General features: G+C 52.4%; 1 protein-coding gene across 1 annotated transcript; it reads left to right on the forward strand.

Moving 5' to 3' along the window:
- Nucleotides 1-623: 623 nt before the first annotated feature.
- DCHS1 (dachsous cadherin-related 1) lies at nt 624-20,233 on the forward strand (the record flags this gene model as incomplete). The annotated part of the gene is made up of 20 exons (XM_080913123.1): nt 624-2,402; nt 7,472-7,660; nt 7,747-7,978; nt 8,112-8,348; nt 8,586-9,611; nt 9,809-10,002; nt 10,220-10,316; nt 10,417-10,574; nt 10,761-11,622; nt 11,714-11,953; nt 12,077-12,202; nt 12,738-12,947; nt 14,025-14,903; nt 15,022-15,135; nt 15,284-15,495; nt 15,583-15,737; nt 15,929-16,059; nt 16,143-16,426; nt 16,779-16,917; nt 17,198-20,233. The coding sequence occupies 20 exons, from the start codon at nt 624-626 to the stop codon at nt 19,807-19,809; spliced, it is 9,876 nt and encodes a 3,291-aa protein (XP_080769249.1). The 3' UTR covers nt 19,810-20,233.
- Nucleotides 20,234-20,898: the final 665 nt, after the last annotated feature.

Raw genomic sequence — 20,898 nt, forward strand, 5'->3', positions numbered from 1 at the left:
AAACCAGGAGCTGTTCCCTTTATCTGTTGTTTGTAGTTGGCACTTAGGTCTTGTAGATTAGAGAGAGACATAGGGCTACGGAACACTGGGTATTTAAATTCTGGTAGAAGCTCTAAAGGATTGACATTTCAAGCCTGGTTACCACATCCATGGCTATTGAGGCTAGAAAGGGAGTATTAGTCCTCGGCGCAAAGAAAAACGTAAGCACGGGCCAGCCATTTTAAGTTCAGAAATAGAAAGGGAAAGTTTGTAGGCATTTAGTCCCGTAAAATAGGGGATGGAATAATCTGCTTAGAGACGAAGTTCGTGCCTTGCCAGGGGGCAGACTAGAGGAGACTCGGGGGAGTCCTGAAATGCAGATTCCCAAGGAGGGGTAGAAATGGATGAGCTGCCACTCAAGCCCCTGCTGTTGTTGTGCATGTCTGAGATTTGGTGTGGTCTAATTTCCAGTCCCTCTGGCCTCTTAATCCTCCCCTTATAATGACCTTTTCCTTCTGCTTTTCTCTTAGGTCAGGGAGCCTGAACTGCAGCTAGAACCCAAGTTGGATCCAATCCAAACCCTGAAATCAAACTGGGCTAGGAGTCTGGTGTGGAGCTAGAGTTTCAGCAGGACCGGTCCTGCCATGCAGAAGGAGCTGGGTGTTGCACTCTCCCACCCTGGCATGAAGAGCCTCAGGACTCTGTTACCGTTGCTGGTGCTGTTAGGGGCTACAGTGCCAGGAACCTGGGGTCAGGCTGGGAACCTGGACCTACAGATAGATGAGGAACAGCCAGCAGGCACACTGATTGGAGACATCAGTGCAGGGCTTCCACCAGGCACAGAGCCTCCTCCCATGTACTTCATCTCTGCTCAGGAGGGCAGTGGCGTAGGCACAGACCTCGCTATTGATGAGCACAGTGGGGTGGTCCGTACAGCTCGAGTCCTGGACCGAGAGCAGAGAGACCGTTACCGCTTCACTGCAGTCACTCCCGATGGTGCCACTGTGGAAGTTACAGTGAGAGTAGCTGATATCAATGACCACGCACCAGCTTTCCCTCAGGCTCGGGCTGCCCTGCAGATTCCTGAACATACAGCTCTTGGTACACGCTACCCACTCGAGCCTGCTCGTGATGCAGACGCCGGCCGCCTAGGAACCCAAGGGTATGCGCTATCTGGTGATGGGGCTGGAGAGGCCTTTCGGCTGGAGACACGCCCTGGTCCTGGTGGAACTCCAGTGCCCGAGCTGGTAATTGCTGGGGAACTGGACCGGGAGAACCGCTCACACTACATGTTGCAGCTCGAGGCCTATGATGGTGGCTCACCCCCACGGAGAGCCCAGGCCCTGCTAGATGTGACTCTTCTGGATATCAATGACCACGCCCCAGCCTTCAATCAAAGCCGATACCATGCTGTGGTATCTGAGAGTCTAGCCCCTGGAAGTCCGGTCTTGCAAGTGTTCGCATCTGATGCTGATGCTGGCGCAAACGGGGCTGTGACTTATGAGATCAACAGGAGACAGAGTGAAGGTGACGGACCCTTCTCCATTGATGCTCACACAGGGTTTCTGAAGCTGGAGCGCCCACTGGACTTTGAACAAAGGCGAGTTCATGAACTGGTGGTGCAGGCACGGGATGGTGGGGCTCACCCAGAGCTGGGTTCAGCTTTTGTGACAGTGCATGTGCGAGATGCCAATGACAATCAGCCGTCCATGACTGTCATCTTCCTGAGTGCTGATGGCTCCCCCCGAGTGTCTGAGGCTGCCCCACCTGGACAGCTTGTTGCTCGAATCTCTGTGTCAGATCCGGATGATGGTGACTTTGCCCATGTCAACGTGTCCCTGGAAGGTGGAGAGGGCCACTTTGCCCTGAGCACCCAGGACAGCGTCATCTATTTAGTGTGTGTGGCTCGGAGGCTGGATCGGGAGGAGAGAGATGTCTATAACTTGCGGGTCACAGCCACGGATTCGGGCTCACCCCCACTTCGGGCCGAAGCTGCTTTTGTGTTACATGTGACCGATGTCAATGACAATGCACCTGCTTTTGACCGCCAGCTCTACCGACCTGAGCCTCTGCCCGAAGTTGCATTGCCTGGCAGCTTTGTGGTACGGGTGACTGCTCGGGATCCTGACCAGGGCACCAATGGTCAGGTCACCTATAGTCTGGCTCCTGGAACTCACACTCACTGGTTCTCCATTGATCCTACGTCGGGCATCATCACCACAGCCGCCACACTGGACTATGAACTCGAACCTCAGCCGCAGCTTACCGTGGTGGCCACAGACGGGGGCCTGCCCCCTTTAGTCTCCTCTGCCACAGTCAGTGTGGCCTTACAGGACGTGAATGACAATGAGCCCCAGTTCCAGAGGACTTTCTACAATGCCTCACTGCCCGAAGGTACCCAGCCTGGAACCTGTTTCCTGCAGGTGGGTAGGCCCTGCCCATGGTACTGTGGGCAGCAGTAGGTCTGAAGGTCACAGGGCACTCCAGGGCAGCAGCCTAGTTTTTCAAGTGTCGACAGCAACTTCAGCCGAAGGGTTTGGCCCTGTTCTGTGAGCTCCAACGTCCGTGCAGGTTATGTAGTGAGAAGATGGGGGTAGGGAGCAAGAGTTGAGGCTCGTAATCTTGGCAGTTGAAGAAACTAAGATAGGATATGGAAGAAAAGTGTCAGAAAACAAAAGGAAGACTCTGCAAAGTCTCTAAACTGCAGAGATGGAGTTTTTGGACACCCACATGGCTCCTGTTTCACAAGGGATGGGCCAGCATTTATGGAACGTTCACTCTATGCTTAGTCCAGTGCTAAGCTCTGCTGAAAGAAACCTCCATCCCTTCCATTGGACAGGAGCCTTGGTGGGACAAGGATAAGATCAATCTAGTAAGATCCTAGTGTGCAGAGAGGGAGGACTTTGCAGGGGACAAGGAGTTGTTGAGAACCTAAGGATGCAGTCTGAGGACATATTGCAGAAATCTTTGGCCACCATGTGTTAGGGCTTTACTCAGAAAATAAAGGAGGCCTTTGAACTTTGAGTCAGGAAGAGCATGATTAGTGTATTTGTTTGCTTTTGGTTTTAAAGTAGCTAACTGACTTTAAGGGTGAAGGGATGGATGTGTGGGTGATAGACCATTCCTCAGCGCTGTAAGCCCAGCAACGTGCTCAGGGCAGAGAACAGGGGGAACAGATATTTCCGTTCTCGGGCAGGACTCAGTCTAGATAGGGAGTGACACATGAAGTGCTTTGGCAGCCCCGAAGAAGTAATGATGCTTTGCTAGATGTGGACAGAGACACCTGGCCTACAGAAAGCTGTCTGAATAACACCATGATGTTAACACTACATCATCGTTCAGGTTGGTCTCAGTTATGGAGATGAAAAAGAGTTTCTGGGAGAGAAAGCAAAATAGTTAACAGGCTAGATCGCAAGCTTTGGCTTCTCTTTAAAATCATAGGAAGGCCAGCCTGTCTTTTGGAAAGATGGCTTTGGCGACCCCACAAAGTATAGCTGCAATAGAGAAGGCTGGGGACAGGAAGTTCTCATCAGAGACTGGAGCATCTTCTCTGGGGCTGCCTGCTGGCCCAGACTTCTAGGCTAGTGCCTGGGTCTGGCTGGTCTCTTGCCTTCTGGTGAGATTCTGGATATTTGCCTGCTTCTGCTGTCTGGCTCCACCACCCACTCTTACATGTGTGCACTCTCTTGGCCAGAACCAGTGGATGATTGCTTCCAAGCCTTTCCTCTCCCGGCTAGTTCCCGAAGCAAAAGAGCAACTCTCCAGGTGGTTTCCTAAAGGTTTTGCTGTTAGGAACAATGAAGGAAAGACAAAAATGACCACTGGGAGTTCATAACTGCTACAAAGTCTTAACGTTTGATTTATGCAATGTCCATTTATTAAACATCCACTACATGTTGCTGTATTAGGGATACAGAATGCAGTAATGAACAAATGCAAGTTGGAATAAGCCTTAGTTTGCAAAGAAATAGCACATTGCAGAAAGAAAGCTTCCATAATGGGGTAATAGGCAGTATGGAAGCTTTCCCAAAGCACAGGGACTTTTTAATTGAGACCCAGAGGATAAGAGAAAGTTCGGGGGATGATCAGACAGGTAAAAGGCCTTAGACTAGGTGACATATACAGAGGTGTGAGAGAGCCTGACTTGTTTAAGGGGCTCCGGGTAGTTCAGTATTGCTGGAGTGAGGCTGTACAGGAGGCCAGTTAAAGCCCACAACAAGCCAGGCAAGCTTTTCCCTATGTAAAGCATTGAAGCCATTTATCTATCTATCAATCATCTATCTATCTATCTATCTATCTATCTATCTATCTATCTATCATCTTATCTATCTACTATCTATCTATCTATCTATCTATCTATCTATCTATTTATGTGAATTGGTGTTTTTACCACATGGACATCTGTGTGAGGGTGTTGAATGCACTGGAACTGGAGCTACAGACAGTTGTGAGCTGCCATGTGGGTGCTGGGAACTGAACCCAGGTCCTCTGGAAGAACAGCCAGTGCTAAGCATCGAGCCATTTCTCCAGCCCTGAATTTTTTTTTTTTTTTTTTTTGGCTTTTTTTAGTATAGGAGGAATATGATCAAATTTATCTCTCAATTGGTTGTCAGTATAGGCTAGTGGTTTACAGCTGGGGGCCATTTTACCTTCCAGAGGAGACATTAAGCAATAGTTAGACATTGTGTGTTGTTAGAAGTGATGAAATGCTTCCAGCATCCAGTAGGTAGAGGCCAGAGATGCTGTTAACCATGATGTAATGCACACAGTAGCATCCAGCATTAAAAAGGTGGGGGGGGGGAAGCAATCTAGCCTAAAATGTCAGAAGTATGGGTTGGAGGGTCAGACATTTATAAGAAGAGAACCAGAATAGTCCAAGGGAGAGATGGCTCAGATGGAGACACACTCAATATAGGGGTGATAATAAAGACTTATTGAATCCCAGGCTGATTGATATTCCAGGCAAGGAAAAGGAAAAACTAACTTCTGGCTTAAGTAAGTAGATGGAACAGTCACAGTCGGCAGGTTTGAAAGGATCATGGGTTTAGTGTTGGACAGTTAAGATTTAATGTCACTGTGGGACATCCAGGTATAGATGTTGAACAGGCATCTGGATGTACAAGTTTTCAGCCTAGGAGAATGGTCCCCTAAGCTCAAAGCTTATTAGATACAGTTCCTGAGGCTGGGAAAGGATGAAAGAAAAAAAAAGGCCAAGGAAACGGTCCAGGGAACAGGATGAACAAAAGCAGCCAGAGGACAGTAAGTGAAGAAGGGCCATGGGGGGCGCAGTAAGGAGGAGAAGCAGATTGTTATAGTAGCAAGATACCAAAATGGGAGGCACATGAGGGAAGGTGTCAGGATGGGGCCGTAAGGTAAGTTTAGAGTCTGGTAGGAAGGCTCATAGAAAAAAAGGGTCTGTCTCTCTTGTGTCCTTGAAATAGTACTTCTGTAAGGATCAAGTGCAAATAGGAGAAGCAATGAGACTTCTAACGGTGTGGGAGCACGGGAGACAGAGATGAGAACCCACTGAAAACAGTCTGCATTTACCAAGAAACCTCTGAGCAGGGGTTCAGGAAATTTACTTTACCTTGGTCATTTTCAGTCAATGACCCTGAGCCTTTTGGGGGGGGCACTTCCTGACAACTGCCCTCTCACGACTGCTGCTTACTGCTTTCTTCCTGCAACAGACTCTGGGGGCGGGGGTGGGGGGCAGCGGTGTTTGACAGCTCCTGAAGGTAGCTGCAGCTGCCTGTGGGGACAGACGCAAGAGGGAAGTTCGTTTCCTGGGATATCCGGGCCCACAGCCACTGGAAAGAGCTGGAGCAGGAGCTGTTTCCAGGGCTCAGCCATGGCAGGGTCTTAATGTCTCTCAGGAGGATAAACAATGGCACAGATCATTTCTGTCAGGGCCTGGGCAACAATCAGAAATCCTTGGCCAGCTTTCTTTCTGAGTACATTTTCTGGCTGAGAAGGGGAACTCTGTAGCTTCCTCCTGCAGCATATCATGACCCTGAGGTCACTCTGCCCACAAAGAGCACTTTGTCACTGCCTGCAGCAGTCAGCCACCAGCTAGCCACTATGGAGGGCCTAGTGTGCACGCAGTGTGTAAAACTTAGCGTGAAAGAAAGTTTTGTTACAAAGCAGGGTGATCCGATGCCTATTCATTCAATGTACAAATATGCACAGAACTTGTACAGCATCCCTAGGCTAAAGTGCACAAGTCACATCCAGAAATCACAGAACAGGCCCTGTAGTGATGGGATTCAACAGTGTAATGAACACTCTGTGAAGAGCAGATGCTGGGGTTGATCGGGGGGGAACTTGCAATCCCACACGTAGCTGGGTGAGATAGGAGGATCCTGAGTTTAAGGCCAGCCTGAGCTGCATAGTGAGATCCCCATCTTAAAACAACACCCCACCCCCAGGGCTGGAGAGATGGCTCAGAGGCTAAGAGCACTGACTGCTCTTCCAGAGGTCCTGGGTTCAAATTTCCAGCAACCACATGGTGGCTCACAATCATCCAATTATGGGATCCAATCCCATCTTCTGGTGTGTCTGAAGAGAGCAACATTCACTCACATACATAAAATAAATAAATCAGTCTTTAAAGAGGAATAACAAAGGAGCACCTACCATTAAAAAAAAAATGTCAACTTTAGCAACTGTTCATCAACCAATTCTCTGCTTGAGCTGAGTAGGACAGTTGGGAACAACCCTCAGCACTCGACTTTGTACTTAGTCCTCGTTATATGCAGGTTCACTACTCTCTGAATAATGTGTTTGTAAACCCAGACACACGTAGAGACGAGTCACCTAACATGTAGGTCCCTCCCTGGAGGCTCAGGCAGGTGACATTTTGCTTCCTGTCTCATTTCTCATCCTGTGACCAAGTGAACTTGAGTTCAAGTTTGGTGACACTTTTCGTTGCACGCTTGTGCTTTTTACTAGTGATTTTTGTCGTCCAAATCAGTCCCCAAGTAGAACAGTAGCGTTTTACTTCATGCAGTAGAAGGCTGTGATGTACCTTTTAGAATAAAATGCATGTTCGGATGAGCTTTGGTCAGACATGAGTTATAGTATCCAAGTGTCCCATGGCTGCATCTTTACTGTATTATGTCTGGGAAGGCAATGCTAATGAGTCAACACTATATATTAAAGTGCCTTCAAACACACATGAAATAAGCTTACCCATTAATGACTGACTGAAGCTGTGCTGCTGCCCACAGGGATTCATGCAGAAGAAAGTCTGTCTCCTGGGATACCTGGGCCCACAGCCACAGTAAAGAGCTGTTTCCAAGGTTCAGCCTTGGCAGGGTCTTATTTGCTATTTAACAAAACAACAATTGTAACCAGTGCCTCACGGGAACCTAAGTGGTGGGATCTGGCTTGGAGTTGGATTCTGGTTCAGGTTCTAGTCCTCCGTGCTTCCCCATTTAGCCCTTACTTTTCTGACCAGCAATAGGAGGCATCACTTACCCCAGCCTCTCCCCAGGTAACAGCCACAGATGCTGACAGTGGTCCATTTGGCCTCCTCTCCTATTCCTTGGGTGCTGGGCTCGGAGCTTCTGGATCTCCTCCATTCCGCATTGATGCCCACAGTGGTGATGTGTGTACCACCCGGACCCTGGACCGTGACCAGGGACCTTCAAGCTTTGACTTCACGGTGACAGCTATCGATGGGGTAAGTAAACAGACCTTGGCTAAGGAGATTGGGGAAGAATTCTCACCTAAGTTAGTCTACTGACTCATGGCTACGTGTCCCATCAGGGAGGCCTCAAGTCTATGGTGTACGTGAAGGTGTTTGTGGCTGACGAGAATGACAACCCGCCCGAGTTTTACCCACGGGAGTATGCCGCCAGTCTGAGTGCTCAGAGCACCCCAGGCACAGCTGTGCTGAGGGTACATGCCCACGACCCTGACCAAGGACCGCATGGGCGACTCTCCTACCACATCCTGGCTGGCAACAGTCCGCCACTGTTTGCACTGGATGCACACTCAGGTGAGGATCCCCCTATCACCAGGACCTGATACCAGCCTCCTCGTCCCATCTACCTTAATAATATATTGCCTTCTCTTTCCAAGACTTTCCCCTATTCTTCCTTCACCTACTTTTGCTTCTCTTCCTTCTCCAGGGCTGTTGACAGTGGCCTGGCCCTTAGGCAGACGGTCTAATTCTGTGGTGCAACTGGAGATCGGGGCTCAGGATGGAGGTGGTCTGAAAGCAGAACCCACTGCCCGAGTCAACGTCAGCATTGTGCCTGGAACCCCCACACCACCTATATTTGAGCAACTACAGTATGTTTTTTCAGTGCCAGAGGATGTGGCACCAGGCACCAGTGTGGGCAAAGTCCAGGCACATAACCCACCAGGTATCATCAGATAGCCCAATACAGTCTTCCAGGACTATCTCAGGGTGACCCTAGAACAGTGTACCACAGGGAGCTCTAATACAAAACAGCGTGGCGTCACCCTAATGCAAACCGGTTTCCCTGCCAACACCTGCCTCCTTTCCAAATACTCTGTGAAGCATGAATGTGGGACCCGCTCTTCTGGGGATTAACAAGTGACTTCTACCTCTTTCCTAATCTTTTTCTCTTTCTCCTTAGGTCGCTTAGGGCCTGTGACCCTCACCCTATCAGGTGGGGATCCCCGAGGGCTTTTCTCCCTAGATTCACCCTCAGGGCTATTAAAAACACTTCATCCTCTGGACCGGGAGCTTCTGGGACCTGTCGTAGAGCTGGAAGTTCGAGCAGGCAGTGGAATTCCCCCAGTGTTTGCTGTGGCTCGGATCCGTGTGCTGCTGGATGACGTGAATGATAACTCTCCTGCCTTCCCTGCACCTGAGGACACTGTATTGTTGCCACAAAACACTGCTCCAGGGACTCCCGTCTATATGCTGCGAGCTCTAGATCCTGACTCAGGAGCTAACAGTCGAATCACCTTTAGTCTACGTGCTGGAGGTGATGGATTGTTCTCTGTGGACCCTGCCACGGGCCACGTCCGGCTCACGGGACCTCTGGGGCCTCCAGGGGGACCAGCCCATGAGTTGGAGGTAGAGGCTCAGGATGGAGGCTCCCCACCACGCACCAGCCATTTTCGACTTCGTGTGGTGATACAGGATTTGGGAATCCATGGGTTGGCTCCACGATTTGACAGCCCTACCTACCGTGTGGACTTGCCCTTGGGCACTACCACTGGAACTCAGATCCTGCAAGTGCAGGCCCAGGCACCAGATGGGAGCCCTGTCACTTACCATCTTGCAGCAGATGGAGCCAGTAACCCGTTTGGCCTGGAGTCACAGAGTGGGTGGCTGTGGGTACGGGCAGCATTAGACCGTGAGTCCCAGGAGTTATACACACTGAAGGTGTTGGCTGTATCGGGTTCCAAAGCTGAATTGGGGCAACAAACAGGCACAGCCACAGTGAGGGTCATTATCCTCAACCAAAATGAACACAGTCCCCGCTTGTCTGAAGAGCCCACCTTTCTGGCTGTAGCAGAGAACCAACCCTCAGGGACCAGTGTAGGCCGAGTCTTTGCCACTGACAGAGACTCGGGTTCTAATGGGCGTCTGACCTACAGCCTTCAACAGCTTTCGGAAGACAGCAAGGCCTTCCGCATCCACCCCCAGACTGGTAAGCACTTAGACCTCAGAGCCTCATCTTCAAACTGGCAAATACCCAGACAGGGTCCCTGGCCCAGATGTTGGCTATAAGGGTCAGGATTCAGCATGGCATTCAGCCTTGGTACTTGCCCACATTTCCTAGCTACAGCTAGTTCCCAGGCTCTGCATCTTCAAACAGCCCATCACAGCCTCCATCTTCACTTCCAGGAGAAGTGACTACACTGCAAACCCTGGATCGAGAACAGCAGAGCAGCTTCCAGCTCCTGGTGCAAGTGCAGGATGGAGGCAGTCCCCCTAGAAGTGCCACAGGCACCGTGCATGTCGCGGTGCTTGACCTCAATGACAACAGTCCCACCTTCCTGCAGGCTTCAGGGGCTGCTGGTGGGGGTCTCCCTATACAGGTATGTAAAGCACCAGGACCGTGTTCTGAAGACGTGTAAGAGAGATGGGAGGGGTCTCTCCATTAAGCTGTGAGTATAGGTAAGAGAGACCACCTCCTAGAACAGGTATAAGGCATAAGGGGGAAAAATTGTACCTATGTATAGGTGGATGAAAGCCAATTCTGGGCTATTTTAAGTGTTGGAAGAAGACAACTTTAAGTGAGTTGTGTTCCCACAGGTACCAGACCGAGTGCCTCCGGGAACACTGGTGACTACTCTGCAGGCCAAAGATCCAGATGAGGGGGAGAATGGGACCGTCCTATACACTCTAACTGGTACGGGGGCGGGAAGGAGGGAGCCTGGGAGTGATCAGAGCTCTCACGGCCTGCCTTGCTCTGTCTGCCAAAACCTCATCTTTGCTCTGCTTGTCCTCAGGTCCTGGCTCTGAGCTCTTCTCTCTGCATCCTCACACTGGGGAGCTGCACACTGCAGCATCCCTGGTTAGAGCTGAGAGACCTCACTACGTGCTAACTCTTAGCGCTCACGACCAGGGCAGCCCCCCTCGAAGTGCCAGCCTCCAACTAGTTGTTCAGGTATGACTGCCTTTCCTAGAGAGCCCCGTACCCCCCCCCCCCCCCGTCTGGCCCTTTGGGTCTCCTCCTTCAACTCTCTTGGTCAATCCACCCTGACCACCCTTCCCTACTACCCAAGAAACCAGCACAGACACGCTTTTTACACGGATCCTTCTGATTCCGTTTCCCTGCTCTGGTATGCAATAGGTACTTCCCTCGACTCGTATGGTGGAGTCACCAGATGTCATAGAAGCTGACTCAGCAGCAACAGTGCCTGTTGTACTGACAGTTACAGCAACTGAGGGGCTTCGACCTGGATCCCTGTTAGGTTCGGTGGCCCCCCAGGAGCCAGCTAGTATGGGTGTACTTACCTATACTCTGGTTGGTGGCGCAGACCCCGAGGGCACCTTCGCGTTGGACTCAGCCACAGGTCGCCTGTACTTGGCGCGTCTCTTGGACTTCGAGGCTGGGCCGGCCTGGCGCGCGCTTACCGTGCGTGCCGAGGGGCCGGGAGGCGCAGGCGCGCGACTGTTAAGAGTGCAGGTGCGCGTGCAGGACGAGAACGAGCACGCGCCCGCTTTTGCCCGCGACCCCCTGGCACTGGCTCTACCTGAGAACCCTGAGCCCGGCGCCACGCTGTATACTTTCCGTGCTTCGGACGCGGATGGTCCAGGTCCCAACAGTGACGTGCGATACCGCCTGCTGAGGCAGGAGCCCCGGGTGCCAGCCCTACGCTTGGACGCGCGCACCGGGGCGCTGAGCGCTCCTCGTGGTCTGGATCGGGAGACCACACCCGAACTGTTGCTGCTCGTGGAAGCCACAGATCGGCCAGTCAATGCCAGCCGCCGCAGGGCAACGCGCGTTTCGGCGCGTGTCTTTGTCACGGATGAAAATGACAACGCCCCGGTCTTCGCCTCCCCATCACGGGTGCGTCTCCCAGAAGATCAGCCGCCTGGGCCCGCGGCGCTGCACGTGGTAGCTCGCGATCCAGACCTGGGGGAGGCTGCCCGCGTGTCCTATCGCCTTGTGGCTGGAGGGGACGGCCACTTCAGACTCCATGCAACCACTGGTGAGAGTAGGGCCGGGGATGGGGAGGCGTGGAGGGTCTTAAAGTTCAAGGAAAGCTGAAGCAGGCTTCCAACCACCTTACTGCGTCCTAGGAGCGCTGTCCGTGGTTCGGCCCTTGGACCGTGAACAGAGGGCTGAGCATGTACTGACAGTGGTGGCCTTGGACCATGGCTCGCCACCACGTTCATCCACTCAGCTCCTGACTGTCAGTGTTGTTGATGTCAACGACGAGGCACCTGCTTTCCCTCAGCAGGAGTACAACGTCATCCTTCGTGAGAACAGTCCTCCTGGCACGTCTCTGCTCACTCTAAAGGCAACTGACCCTGACCTTGGTAAGACCTGTGGGGATGAAGTTTGGGAGGGATGGAGTTGGGAGTGAATTGTGAGAGGGATGGAGTGAGGGAATAAAAAAGTATATTTACCCTCTGATTGTCCTCCATGCTGCCTCTCCTCAGGGGCCAATGGGCAAGTGACTTATGGGGGTGTCTCTGGCGACAGCTTCTCTCTGGACCCAAACACTGGAGTTCTCACGACTCTGAGGGCTCTGGACCGGGAGGAGCAGGAGGAGATCAACTTGACAGGTACACTGACAGGATCTCCAAAAGTTAGGGGCTTTGTATACAACACAGCTCCTGTTACATTTTGGGAGCATCAAGGTAGGCTGTAGGAAGGACTAACTCCTTAGCCTGCCCACACTAGTTTCCCAGTGCATACTGTCACCGTCAAGCCTTCTCTATATACCTCCAAATTATGCCACAGCCACTCAGCAGAGGCGCTTATTGACATTAGCAGAGAGGTCAAGCGGCTTGCTCAAATTAACGGGCTTTGGAAGTAGGAGGGAGGGCTGAGACTGGAGAGCAGGCTTCAATACCTAATCTATTGTCTTTCCTGTCACATCACCTCCAACTGAAGCTGTATAATGCGTGTAGACAACATGAGACATAGAAAGGGAAGAATGTTTCCTGGCATGTGTCGTGTATGTCCATGTAGGTGCCCCAAGGTCTGCTGTGAGATGGATGTTTTCTGTTTCCTACGTGCACCTGGTAAACATGTGTAAACATGGGTTTCTCCATGGCACCAGGTAGGGTACATTTTGATGGCTTTGTTTCTCCACAGTTTATGCCCGGGACAGAGGCTTGCCACCCCTGTTAAGTCACGTCACCGTGCGAGTGACTGTGGAAGATGAGAATGACCATACTCCAACTTTTGGGAACACCCACCTCTCCCTGGAAGTGCCTGAAGGCCAGGAACCCCAAACCCTTACCACACTACGAGCCTCTGATCCAGATGGGGGACTCAACGGACAGCTACAGTACCGCATCCTTGGTGAGAGGCGTCCAGTGTCACAAGAGCACTTGGCAGCACCTACTTGCCTGGTTCTTGCTGCTTCTTGGCCCTGGCCAGTTTTTGTCAACATTCCTGTGTCTCTTTCCTGCACAGCAGTGTATTTGAGGCACCTCTTCCGGTGTTTCTTTCTCTACACCTATTTTTTTTAACCCTATTCCTTTTCTTATATGTTCTATTCTTATATTCCTTTTATTCTTATATTATTATCTATTTTATTCTTATATCTTACATTCCTTATATACCACACGGTCAGTTATCCTTAAACTTTTTTGGTCTCAGAGACTCTTACAACTTTGTGCATTGTAATGGCATCTCAACTATGTTGCTCAGGCTGGTCTTGAATTTAGATGGTCTAATTTCAGGCTCCAGAGTATCTGGGATTATATCACTAACCCAGCTACACTCTTAAGTTTTGAGAACCCTAAGAGGTTCTTATGTAACATGTTAAGGATCAATAGTTGCTGTGTTTCATATTAAAACTTACCAAGATATTGAATACTGTGAAGGAACAATTAAGGGCATCACTTGCTATTTCTGAATAGGCGCAGAAAAATGTTAGGATTTCAAACAAATTGCTGAATAGTATTGAGGTTGCAGTGATCTTAAGTGTTACTGGAGGTAGCCAACGTGAGCTCAATTTCTGATAATACACTTATTTTTTTTTTTGTATCTAGAATATTCTGGAAAGCACAGTGCACAGATACAAGTTCTGTCAATCAAGTAACAGTGTCATACAGCAGCCAAAAATCCCACTTTACATTTGTGAAATGAGAGTGAAAAGACTACACAGTGCTTTAGGAAAACACTTTGATCATATATGTGTGTGTGTGTGTGTGTGTGTGTGTGTGTGTGGTCCAAGGGACTCGGGGGCCGCAAAATCACATCTTGTGTGTTTTATTAAGTGTCTTTCTTTGCCCTTGATGTTTCTGTTTTCTTTTTATCTTTGGGTTTCTTTTCTTCCAGCTTCCTTCTATTGCTTGTTCCCTGTCATTATCCACGAAGCACTCCCACCCATGGGCTAACATGCACATGCCTGTGTGTTCATATTCTCTGCAGATGGGGACCCTTCAGGAGCCTTCGCCCTGGATCTTACTTCTGGGGAATTTAGCACCATGAGGCCACTAGACCGGGAGGTAGAGCCAGCATTCCAGCTACAGATAGAGGCCAGAGATGGAGGCCAGCCAGCCCTCAGTGCGACTTTGCTTGTGACAGTGACAGTGCTGGATGCCAATGATCATGCACCAGCCTTTCCTGTGCCTTCCTATTCTGTGGAGGTACCCGAGGATGCACCTGTAGGGACCCTACTGCTGCAACTGCAGGCTCACGACCCGGATGATGGGGACAATGGCCGTGTGATGTACTACCTGGGTGCAGGTACAGCAGGGGCCTTCCTGCTGGAGCCTACCTCTGGGGAACTGAGCACAGCTACAGCCTTGGACAGAGAACACTGCGCCAGCTACGCCTTTTCCGTGACTGCGGTGGATGGTGCGGCTGCTGGGCCTCTGAGCACCACGGTACCAATCACCGTCATGGTGCGAGATGTCAATGATCACGCACCTGCTTTCCCCACCAGTCCTCTGCGCCTCCGCCTACCCCGCCCAGGTCCTAGCCTCAATAAACCAACTCTGGCTCTGGCCACACTGCGAGCTGAAGATCGAGATGCTGGTGCCAATGCCTCCATTCTTTACCGGCTGGCAGGCACACCTCCACCCGGCACCACCGTGGACTCTTACACTGGTGAAATCCGTGTGGCTCGATCCCCTTCGACTCTTGGACCCCGGGATCGTGTCCTCTTTGTCGTAGCTACTGATCTTGGCCGCCCGGCTCGCTCTGCCACTGGAGTGGTCATTGTTGGGATACAGGGAGAGCCTGAGCGTGGACCCCGCTTTCCCAGAGCTAGTAATGAGGCTGTGCTCCGTGAAAATGCACCACCAGGTGGGTCCCTGGTTCTGTGTGTCAGATCTGAACCCCTGGAAGGCATGGGGTTAATCACTGAAAATGTAGTGACCATGGTCCAGCCAATACCACATTTCCTCTCTTGCCTTCCCTACAGGGACTCCAGTTATCTCCCCAAAGGCTGTCCATTCAGGAGGCTCGAATGGACCAATTACCTATAGCATTCTCAGTGGGAATGAGAGAGGGATATTCTCCATCCAACCTAGCACAGGTAAGAAACAGGAAGAGAGAGGGGAAAAGATCCCTGGGGGAGTAGGTTCTCTGGGCAAGGGGAGTTTTTGGTGGGAGGAGTTGGCCTTAGAGGAAGAGGCTCCGGAACAAGGAAAGGAGCTGTCACTGATGCAGCCCCTCTCCCCCAGGAGCCATCACAGTTCGGTCAGCAGAGGGACTTGACTTTGAGACAAGCCCTCGGCTACGACTGGTGCTACAGGCGGAGAGTGGAGGAGCCTTTGCTTTCTCGGTGCTGACGCTGACCCTTCAAGATGCCAATGACAATGCTCCCCGTTTCCTGCGGCCTCATTATGTGGCTTTTCTGCCAGAGTCCCGACCCTTGGAAGGGCCCCTGCTGCAGGTGTGGGGTGTGATGGGAAAATAAGGGACAGGGCTGGTCAGACTTCTTTGTGGCCAAGCCAGGGCTAGCAATCTTCTACACCACCAGGTGGAGGCAGATGACCTGGATCAAGGCTCTGGAGGACAGATCTCCTACAGTCTGGCTGCATCCCAGCCAGTACGCGGCTTGTTCCATGTAGACCCAGCCACAGGCACTATCACCACCACAGCCATCCTGGACAGGGAAATATGGGCTGAAACACGGTGAGATCTGGCACCCGTGGGTCCAAGACCCCAAGTCTGTCTGTATTCAAGCCCTGTCTTGGGTTTCTCTCACTCCCCAGGCCACACCTTGAATCCCTCCGATGTGAAGCTTTGTCCTGAATCCTTGCACTTCCCAGGGTTCACCCCTATTTCTAGACAGTGCTCCCTTACTATGTATACTCTGTGTCTAGGCTGGTACTGATGGCCACAGACAGAGGAAGCCCAGCACTGGTGGGCTCAGCTACCCTGACAGTGATGGTCATCGATACCAATGACAATCACCCCACCATCCCCCAGCCCTGGGAGCTCCGAGTGTCAGAAGGTAAGGGTTGAATAAAACAAGAAATACAAAGGGCTTCCGTGATGAGGTTAATTCTGCAGTCACCTTGCCCTTGTGTTTTGCAGATGCACTGTTGGGCTCAGAGATTGCACAGGTGACTGGGAATGATGTGGACTCTGGACCAGAGCTATGGTATGTGCTGAGCCCATCTGGGCCTCAAGATCCCTTCAGTATCGGCCGCTATGGAGGACGTGTCTCTCTCACGGGCCCCCTGGACTTTGAGCAGTGTGGTCACTACCACCTACAGCTGCTGGCACACGATGGGTCTCACGAGGGCCATGCCAACCTCACAGTGCTTGTAGAAGATGTCAATGACAATGTACCTATCTTCTCACAGAGCCTCTACCAGGTACCTGCCCTGTCTGGATGTCCCCATACCTGGGTATGGGTTTCTTCCCGTTGGAACAATAGGACAGAGGTAGAAGTGGTTAGACTGGGCTGGGTGTTAGGACTAATCTTGGAATGGGTGGAGAGTGAGTGTCCCATTTTAGGTCGGCTTTCCAGGTCCTGAAACCGCATCCAAGTTCTGCATCCAGTGGTGAGAAGGGAGGGGGCGGGCAGTTCTTACTCCAGTGCAGAGGAGTGTGTTTCTAAGCTGGACACCAAGCACAATCCATGGGGCCAAGCTCCAGCTCAGAGGCTAAGGGGGACAGTAGGGCAGCTGGGAAGCTTGGCTGTGAATGCTTTCTGTTACTCCTCAGGTAACGATGTTGGAGCACACCCCTCCTGGCAGCGCCATCCTCTCTGTCTCTGCCACCGACAGAGACTCAGGTGCCAATGGTCACATGTCCTACCATCTGGCTTCTCCTGCTGAGGGCTTCAGGGTCGACCCTAACAATGGTATGTCTTCCCCATAATCTAACCCCTTTATGGTTGATCTCTGACCCAGCGAGGGCATCTACTCCACCCTATCTTTAATTTTCAAAGGTCCCTCCTGACTGTAGGTCTAGACGTTGTTTCCTGATCTTTGAATGCCTGAGGGCACTGCATGCTGTCCCAGCACGTGGGCTGTCCCTAGGAGTCTGACTCCAAAGCCATTGTCTAGACCCTGGAGAATAGCTCTTGTTAGCACAGTGACATTACTGAATGCTTGTCTCTTTCCCTCCCCTTCTCGTCTTAGGAACTCTGTTCACAACAGTAGGAGCCATGGCCTTGGGCCATGAGGGGCCAGGAGTGGTAGATGTGGTGCTGGAAGTACGAGACCATGGGACTCCAGGCCGGACATCGCAGGCCACGGTGCACGTGCAGCTGAAGGACCAGAATGACCATGCCCCGAGCTTCACGCTGCCACACTACCGTGTTTCTGTGTCTGAAGATTTGCCCCCTGGCTCCACTCTGCTCACCCTGGAAGCCACAGATGCTGATGGAAGCCGAACTCATGCGACTGTGGACTACAGCATCATCAGCGGCAATCGGGGCCGAGTTTTCCAGCTGGAACCCCGTCTGGCTGAGGTCGGGGACGGTGTTGGGCCAGGTCCCCAAGCTTTGGGCTGTCTAGTGTTGCTTGAGCCTCTAGACTTTGAAAGCCTGACACAGTATAATTTAACTGTGGCTGCAGCTGATCGGGGACAGCCACCTCGTAGTTCAGTCGTGCCAGTGACTGTCACTGTACTGGATGTCAATGACAACCCACCTGTCTTTACTCGTGCATCCTACCGTGTGACAGTACCTGAGGACATGCCTGTTGGAGCTGAGCTATTGCATGTGGAGGCCTCTGATGCTGACCCTGGACCTCATGGCCTTGTGCATTTCACCCTTAGCTCAGGGGACCCTTTGGGTGTCTTTGAGCTGGATGAGAACTCAGGTGATCTGAGGCTGGCCCGCCCTCTGGACTGTGAAACCCAGGCTCAACACCAGCTTGTGGTGCAGGCAGCTGACCCTGCTGGAACACACTTTGCTCTGGTACCAGTGACAGTTGAGGTCCAGGATGTGAATGACCATGGTCCAGCCTTCCCATTGAGTCTGCTCAGTACTAGCCTTGCTGAGAATCAGCCTCCGGGCACTCTTGTGACCACACTACATGCAATCGATGGGGATGCTGGGACTTTTGGTAGACTCCGATATAGTCTGTTGGAGGCAGTGCCAGGGCCCGAGGGTCGTGAGGCATTTTCACTGAACAGCTCAACAGGGGAATTGCGGGCGCGGGTACCTTTCGACTATGAGCACACAGGAAGCTTCCGTCTACTAGTGGGTGCTGCTGATGCTGGGAATCTCTCAGCTTCTGTCACAGTGTCAGTGCTGATTACTGGAGAAGATGAATATGACCCTGTATTTCTGGCTCCATCTTTCCATTTCCAAGTGCCAGAAGGTGCCCAGCGTGGCCACAGTCTGGGTCATGTTCAGGCCACAGACGAGGATGGAGGTGCCGATGGTCTGGTGCTCTATTCTCTGGCTACCTCTTCCCCCTATTTTGGTATCAACCAGACAACGGGTGCTTTGTACTTGCGAGTGGACAGCCGGGCACCAGGGAGTGGAACGACCACCTCTGGGGGTGGGGGCCGGACCCGGCGTGAAGCACCTCGAGAGTTAAGGCTGGAGGTAGTAGCGAGAGGGCCTCTGCCTGGATCCCGGAGTGCCACAGTGCCTGTGACTGTGGATATTACCCACACTGCTCTAGGCCTGGCACCTGACCTCAACTTGCTATTGGTTGGGGCTGTGGCAGCCTCTTTGGGAGTTGTGGTGGTACTTGCCTTGGCAGCTCTGGTCCTGGGCCTTGTTCGGGCACGAAACCGCAAGGCTGAAGCAGCCCCTGGCCCGATGTCGCAGACAGCACCCATAGCCAGTAGCTCTTTACAGAAACTGGGTCGGGAACCCCCCAGTCCACCACCTTCTGAACATCTGTATCACCAGACTCTCCCCAGCTATGGTGGACCAGGAGCTGGAGGTCCCTACCCTCGTGGTGGCTCCCTGGACCCTTCACATTCAAGTGGCCGAGGCTCAGCAGAAGCTGCAGAGGATGATGAGATCCGCATGATCAACGAGTTTCCCCGTGTGGCCAGTGTGGCTTCGTCCCTGGCTGCCAGAGGCCCTGACTCGGGCATCCAGCAGGATGCAGATGGACTGAGTGACACATCCTGTGAGCCTCCTGCCCCTGATACGTGGTACAAGGGCAGAAAGGCAGGGTTGCTGCTGCCAGGTGCAGGAGCCACTCTATACAGAGAGGAGGGGCCTCCAGCCACCGCTACAGCCTTCCTGGGGGGCTGCGGCCTAAGCCCTGCACCCACTGGGGACTATGGCTTCCCAGCAGATGGGAAGCCATGTGTAGCTGGGGCACTTACGGCCATTGTGGCTGGTGAGGAAGAGCTCCGTGGCAGCTATAACTGGGACTACCTGTTGAGCTGGTGCCCTCAGTTCCAGCCTCTGGCCAGTGTCTTCACAGAGATCGCTCGGCTCAAGGATGAAGCTCGACCATGTCCTCCCGCTCCCCGTATTGACCCGCCACCCCTCATCACTGCTGTGGCCCACCCAGGAGCCAAGTCTGTTCCCCCAAAGCCTGCAAGCACAGCTGCAGCCCGGGCCATCTTCCCCCCAGCCTCTCACCGCTCCCCTATCAGCCATGAAGGCTCCCTCTCCTCAGCTGCCATGTCCCCCAGCTTCTCACCCTCCCTGTCTCCTTTGGCTGCTCGATCTCCCGTTGTCTCACCATTCGGGGTAGCCCAGGGCCCCTCAGCTTCAGCACTCAGCACAGAGTCGGGCCTGGAGCCTCCTGATGACACAGAGCTGCGCATCTAGCTGTGGCCCTAACTGGGCCCCGACCTGGGACACGTCCAGTGTCCCCAAAGCAGGCCCCATTCTCAGCCTGCCCTGGGCAGCCTCGGACCATGACTGGCTGTGGGGAGGCCACCACCAGTCCCCAGCTCTCCACCCCAAACTCTTATAGTTGGGACAGGTCCCACATTTCTCCACAGTCCCCTCAGCACTAGGACCACAGAGGGCCTGTTGGTCGCTGACATGTGGCCGTATCCAGTGTGGAGAGAAATAAGAATGAGGCAACAGCCTTGGGTTCTCTTCAGCCAAGACTTCCTGCCCTGCGCCAGCACCCTGCGATGGAGCTGAGACTTTATTTATTGGGGGGTAGGGGGATGGGGGAGGTCCCTCCAACATGTTTGGGCCCTACTCTCGGGTTCTTCTGACATCCCTGCCCCTGCCCAGAACAAGTGCCAATTCTCACTCTGGAGCCTTAATAAACTGCAGTTTGTATCCAGCCTCTGGCTCTGTTCTGTCAGGGAAACCAGAAGTCACTGGCATAGCGCTGTGGATATCTGGCACAGCAGCCACGAGGCCCAGAGGGAGGGTGCCCATCAGAACACTGGGAGTAGGGTTGGCATTGGGAGCTCTCTGCAGCTTTTCCCTTTAATGTGGGTGGGACTTGAGCTGCGGTCATTTCCAGCAGAGACTGGCTGAGTAGGAAGCAGTCTAGGGTCCTAAGCCTGAGGGTCTGGAATAAGATGTGGTGATTGTTAAGAGCAGGTAAGTGAAGAAATTCCCAACCCTACTCCCCTCCACGCACACCCACCTTGGAACCATGAAATGTCCACATTCATAAGAGCTCGCACTAGCTGAGTCTTTGCCAGGTCAGTCTAGGCTTCCTTTGCTTGCTTTATTGCAGTGTCCATTTTCACTCTCAAGTATGGGGCACATTGCTTTTATATAACAAGTCAGTGAATTTTAAACTTTAGAAACCTAGGCTCTGAGAGTTTGTTTTTCTATTGCACAGCCAGGAGAGTAGTCCATACCTATGGGCTTCAGAGCCCTTGGGCAGCAGATGAGGAGAAGCCCTGGGCTTAGATGCTCAACACAGCGTAGAATTCTAGTAGCAGC

Source organism: Micromys minutus (assembly GCF_963924665.1).
Source record: "Micromys minutus genome assembly, chromosome: 2".
Classification (NCBI taxonomy): Eukaryota; Metazoa; Chordata; class Mammalia; order Rodentia; family Muridae; genus Micromys; species Micromys minutus.